Here is a 5,613-nt window from a genome sequence, read left to right as displayed (position 1 = left end):
CCCTCAGCTTCCGGCTTCAGCGTGAGGACAATCGCCGCTGAGCGTGGAGGGCGTAGTTTACGTGCCTTCTTGGGGGCTGCTTGCTGCGTTGGAGGACTTGTTGCCTTCTTCTTTGTGCCCTTTTTAACCACCTTTGTCCATGGCTCGTTCACGTTAGCCGGAGCAGGCGGTAATGGGCGAGGTTCGCGCGGTGCTTCTGCAGGCTGAGCCGTCTTTCCCTTCTTCTTCTTTCCCTTTTTTGCTGCCGTTTTCTTCCCCTCCTTCCCAGGAGTAGAAGATGGTTGCGGAGCATTGGGTGCCTTTGACTTTTTTAGCACACTAGGTCCAGGGGTAGGTTGTACCGTCGGAGCTGGGCGAGGTGTTGTAGCCTGCCTGTTGCCCTCCTGAGATTCAGGTTGGGCCGTCTTTTTTGTTTTGTCTGCGGCCAGCGGTGGCCGTACAGTCTTAGCTGGAAGGAGCCTGTCCTCTCAGGCTTCCAGGCGGGAGTTCACCATTGTGCCCACTCTCATCATCATCGTGCGCTCGGCTTCCTCTTGGGACACGTTGGATGGTGCCACAAGCGACTGCTGTGAGGCCGGTGTCATCGGAGGCGGGGCTGCTCTAGCGAGTCGCAGCTCATTTCTGAGTTCTTCATGTTCCTTTTGAAGGTCCGCTATTTGTGTTTGCAGACGGGAGACAGTCCGCTGTAGCATTTTGGTCTCATCCGTGGTGGTGCGGGCCAGCATCACCTGGGCAAAATCCGTGATGGCAGCGGCAGCGTCCTTCAGCTTCCTCTGATGGGTACCTTTCAGGTTCTTTGACGTGGCAATAACTTTTTTTACAACTGCCACGCTGTCGAGCACTTGTGTGTTTAGTGCTGACATGAGCCGGTCTTCTATGTCAGAGCCATGTGAGTCTCCATGCTTTTCCATTGGCCGCATGCGGATGGTCATGTCTTCTAATTCCGCGTCAGCTTTAGCTTTGTCTGCCTCTTTGCGGCGGAAATCATCCAACATTTGCGAGGCCAGTCCAAAGCCTGAGGAAGAGGGCCGACTGCGTCCTCGCTTAGACTTGGACTGGACTTTCCTCTTGAGGACCCCCTCCGAGTCCGATCCCTGCGACTCTTGTGACAGACAACCTTGCCAGAGTTGTCCGTGGTCACTGTCACTCAATGAGCTGCAGTCCACCTCAGCCCGTTTATCACCATGCTCGTTACCGTGGGCTGGTTCAGAGCTCAATGCCACGCTCTCCACAGCGGATATGCAATCCACCTCTTTTTCGGCAACGCGGGCTTCCCGTTCTTTTGCATTAGTCGCCATCTCTGACCTCAATTCACCGCTCTTGTGAGAAAGTGCCTGGACCACAAGCTCGCGATCGCAGCGGGTCAGAACCACCCGTAAGTCCGGGAGAGATTTTCTCCGCGGGGGGGCCGCTGTAATCGGGGGCCCCGCCATGACCTCCGTGGGTTGTGGGGTGGTCTCGAGTGGTTGCTCTGGCTTCGAGTATTTAGCTTTGGCCCGGGCCGCACCCACATAGATTCCTCGTCCTCTCTTATTTGGCCCGTACCCGGGCCTTGCTCTGGAGGCGGAAGCATCACCATCAGATGCCCCTGACCCGTCTTCCTCGCTCAACAGCCGCTTCCGCACTTCCCCGGATTGGCCGGAGGTGGGACCATGCAGCGAGCCGTCGCAGTCGGTCGTCTCGCTTTCGGTGTCAGTTTGCAGCGGCGACCAGTAAACGTCCCCACCAGGCAGGTCGCGCATGTCTACTTTTCTGGGGGAAAAGAATTCCTCGTTACCTGACGGGAACATTTCCAGCCCGCCGCGAGCCCTTCTCCCACAAAACACCCTCGTGGGGATTGGCGTGGGTGACCGCACGTATTCTTGCGGTACCACGGGTGCCTGCTCCTCTCCGTCCCTGCCATCGGGGATGGCATGGCTTACAAAGCGCCCTCGGTTGTCCCGGACAGGGCGGAACTCCATCGGTTGGGGGCTTGGAGATGTTGTCGCCACAGCCCTTCTCGCGCCAACCTCGTCCCCTCCTCCGCGCAACCTTAAAACTAATCCGCATGCATCGATGTCAAGTAAACATTTGCCAGAGTCGTCGGTTTCCGTTCTAGAGTGGAGTGCCCCCCCAGAATACGGTGGGCGGCATGTCACCACAGCGCGGGCACTTGCCCGTTCTGTGGTGACACGGAGGATTGGAACCTCCTGGGGTAGTATTTTCCATTTCAGGCCACTCATTTTTTGCTATTTTTAAGGGGTATGCCCCCCTTCTGACGTTTGGGACTGGGCTCCCCCCAGCCATGCATCCCATCGGCACGCCAGTCACACCTTAGGATTGGGGATTTTTTATAGTGGTTAACTCCACGTGACCTTCCGCTCAGTGAGGAAGGTCCTCGGTCCGCTCAGTGCGGGTTACGAGTTGCCCGACGGTGGCCGTAGCCACAACATCGCGCCTGGTGGACAAGCCACCTATGGCAGCTCTTGCATGGAGCTCCAACTCCGCCCAACCGGGCGTCTCGCACTGTGCCCTCTGCTGGTTTCAGAGGGACACGCGGAGCCGCCCCCCGTGTGCTGTTCTTAGTCTGGCCCCTCTCCTCAGGCCTGTCCGGCTTGGGAGGCCCTATCCGGCATAGCCCTGAGGGTCACTGGGGCACGCAAGCCCCTTCACCACGGCAAGGTGACAGCAATTCGAAGGGGTCCTAACTCAAAAAAAAAAAAAAAAAAAAAAAAAAAAACCTAACCTAACTCAAAACTTTTTTTTTTTCTCTTTTTTAGGGTTCCGTAGCCAAATGGCAAAAAACGGAACCCTTATAGATTCGTCATGTCTGTCTGTCTGTCCGTCTGTCCGTCTGTCCGTCTGTCCGTCTGTCCGTCCGTATGTCACAGCCACTTTTCTCCGAAACTATAAGAACTATACTCTTCAAACTTGGTAAGTAGATGTATTCTGTGAACCGCATTAAGATTTTCACACAAAAATAGAAAAAAAACAATAAATTTTTGGGGTTCCCCATACTTCGAACTGAAACTCAAAAAATTTTTTTTCATCAAACCCATACGTGTGGGGTATCTATGGATAGGTCTTCAAAAATGATATTGAGGTTTCTAATATCATTTTTTTCTAAACTGAATAGTTTGCGCGAGAGACACTTCCAAAGTGGTAAAATGTGTGTCCCCCCCCCTGTAACTTCTAAAATAAGAGAATGATAAAACTAAAAAAAATATATGATGTAGATTACCATGTAAACTTCCACCGAAAATTGGTTTGAGCGAGATCTAGTAAGTAGTTTTTTTTATACGTCATAAATCGCCTAAATACGGAACCCTTCATGGGCGAGTCCGACTCGCACTTGGCCGCTTTTTTTTTTATGTGGAGTAATGCATTTAGGCATTCCGCCTAGCCGGGGAACTAGGTCGGATATGTCGGACTCGTGGCCAAGGGGCCAAATACCGACTAAACCCTCCACGGTATGCCCGTCTCGCAGCAATGGTGACGTCACCGTTGCTGCGAGACGGGATCACAGAGCATTCCACCGCGAACACCGCCTGCTGCCGACAGCCGAAGCTGTCCCCTCATTGGACCCGAAGGCCCTGGAGCCGAAGCTCCTCCTTTCGAAGGCGACACCACACACTGGTCCCTCATGACAACCTCCACGCCGGGAGGAGATGGAAAAACCCCGGGTTCCACCCCCTCAGGTTGCCTTAGCGATTTTTTATAGAGGATGACCTCGTGGCCACCACGCCGGCGCCGGCCAGCAGTGGCAACCCCCCCGGCCGTCATAATAGGCCCTCTGCCTATACAGTTACGGGGACCGCAGTTTTATACAGGTCATCGGCATTCCTGTGCCCTCACGCACCCGAAGGCGCCCGGCCCGAAGGCCTCATCCGCGACCGAAGCCGCTCGGCCCGAAGGCTCCCCTCCAGCACACACTCGGGTGAACTCTCCCTCGTTGAGAGGACACCCTGTGTGGAACCCCCTCAACCCCCCACGACAGGACATTGGCAGCACCGGTAAGGAATTACTTGGAAATCAAGAGATTACTTACCGTTTGCCCCCGGGGCGCACCGTCCAAGAACCCTTACCTTTCCCCCGGATCGACTGATCAAGAGGAATGAGAAAGGACTCGGCACTCTAGGAGGTTTCCTGTCCGTAGCACCCCAATCTAACTCAAAACCTAACCTTACTCAAAACCTAACCAAACTCAAAACTTTTTTTTTTTTTTTTTTTGTCGGAGTGGGGAATGCTTTTTCGCATCCCCCCCGGCCGTGCGGAAGGCTATCATTGGGGGGGTATGTAGGACTCCCTCTTTTCAGCCCCCTCTCCTAGCGAGAGGGAGTGAAAGACAATACCCACTCAGACGTTGTTTGGGGGCATCATGGGGTCGTTTTTATTTTATTTTTTATTTTTATTTTATTTTATTATGGGGTCGCGCATTCATTCTTCCACCATGCCCCACAACCTAAATCAAAACCTAACCTAACTCAAATCGTAACCTAACTCAAAATTTTTATTTTTTTTTTGACGCAGGGGAAATGCATTTATGCATCCACCCCGGGCTGGAGAGGCCCATCTTGGGGTGGTATGTGGGACTCGCTCCTCCCGTAACTCCCTCTGCTAATCAGAGGAGATCCTCTAATAATCGGAGAATACCCACTAAAACCCCTGCGGCGTTACCCTCTCTGCCGTTATAGGGGAGCATCGTGAGGTCACTAATATTCTACCACGATGCTCCCCCGGCCTCCCCGGCTGTTCACCGGAGGCACCCTCAGAATAAAGGAGGAGGGATTGTGTAACGCTACACCCCCTCCTCGAGCGTGTAGTACCTAATTTGCGGGTCCCCAGCTCGCAGCTCTACTGGGGAATCAAGGCATTGACGAATTGCCGCCGCCTGATTCCCCTCCGTCTTTGTCGTAGCGGATGCGCATCGGCTCTGGCCTCGCGCGCCCGCTCCGCTTCCTCTTTCCTTCTCATAACTTTCTCACAGAAGTTATGGAACGCCGCCCAAGATCTCTCGCTGACTAGAATTTTTGCTACTATATTGTGCAGCGAGAGATCATCCACGTTCAGGGCCATTTCCAGTTCCCATCTCTCAGGGGCCCAGGTTCGGCATTCCACCATCGTGTGATAGGCGGTGTCGTCTTCGTACCCGCAATGGTGACAAACCGGCGAAGGTTCCCTCCTTATTGTGTACAGGTAATGACCGAAGCAGCCGTGTCCAGTCATTACCTGCACTTGTCTGTACGTAAGAGTACCTCTTTTTCGGTCTAGCCAGCTGTCAAAAGATGTGAGGAGCGCCCCTATGGTGTACCATAGGGCTCGTCCTCCAGCTGGCTTTTCCAACGATCTCTCTTCTTTTCCGCATCAAGCCGAGCCTCCAACTCCCTGGGAGCCAGACGCTCATCGGCGATGCGTAACTCCGTCCGCCGATGGTACCTCTCAGCCAGGAGTTGGGCGTCAAGGTCCCACGGTATGGTGCCGGCGAGGGCGCAAGCGGCTGCATGCCCTATGGTTTTGTACCCTCTTATGATACGTTGCGCAATCACTCTCTGCGGCCTTCGGAGGAGGGCCCTCGTTTTGCTGTTAAGCCTCCCGGCCCATATAGGTGCCCCGTCTGGCACTATTGCCATGCTG

The 5,613-nt window shown here is 54.2% G+C and overlaps 1 protein-coding gene across 1 annotated transcript; it reads right to left on the bottom strand.

Annotated features, from left to right (window-relative positions):
- Positions 1 to 4,833: 4,833 nt before the first annotated feature.
- Positions 4,834 to 5,205, bottom strand: LOC134660718 (uncharacterized). Its single transcript, XM_063516500.1, has one exon. It carries the CDS (start codon positions 5,203 to 5,205, stop codon positions 4,834 to 4,836), a length of 372 nt encoding a protein of 123 aa, XP_063372570.1.
- Between the last annotated feature and the right edge of the window lie 408 nt (positions 5,206 to 5,613).

The sequence above is a fragment of the Cydia amplana genome, chromosome Z (genome assembly GCF_948474715.1).
Source record: "Cydia amplana chromosome Z, ilCydAmpl1.1, whole genome shotgun sequence".
In the NCBI taxonomy this organism is placed as follows: domain Eukaryota; kingdom Metazoa; phylum Arthropoda; class Insecta; order Lepidoptera; family Tortricidae; genus Cydia; species Cydia amplana.
This window is presented reverse-complemented; position numbering and strand designations above follow the sequence as displayed.

Bases quoted from the DNA above. Each gene is read 5' to 3' on its own strand.
- LOC134660718 (XM_063516500.1), bottom strand. From the start codon at position 5,205: ATGACTGGACACGGCTGCTTCGGTCATTACCTGTACACAATAAGGAGG.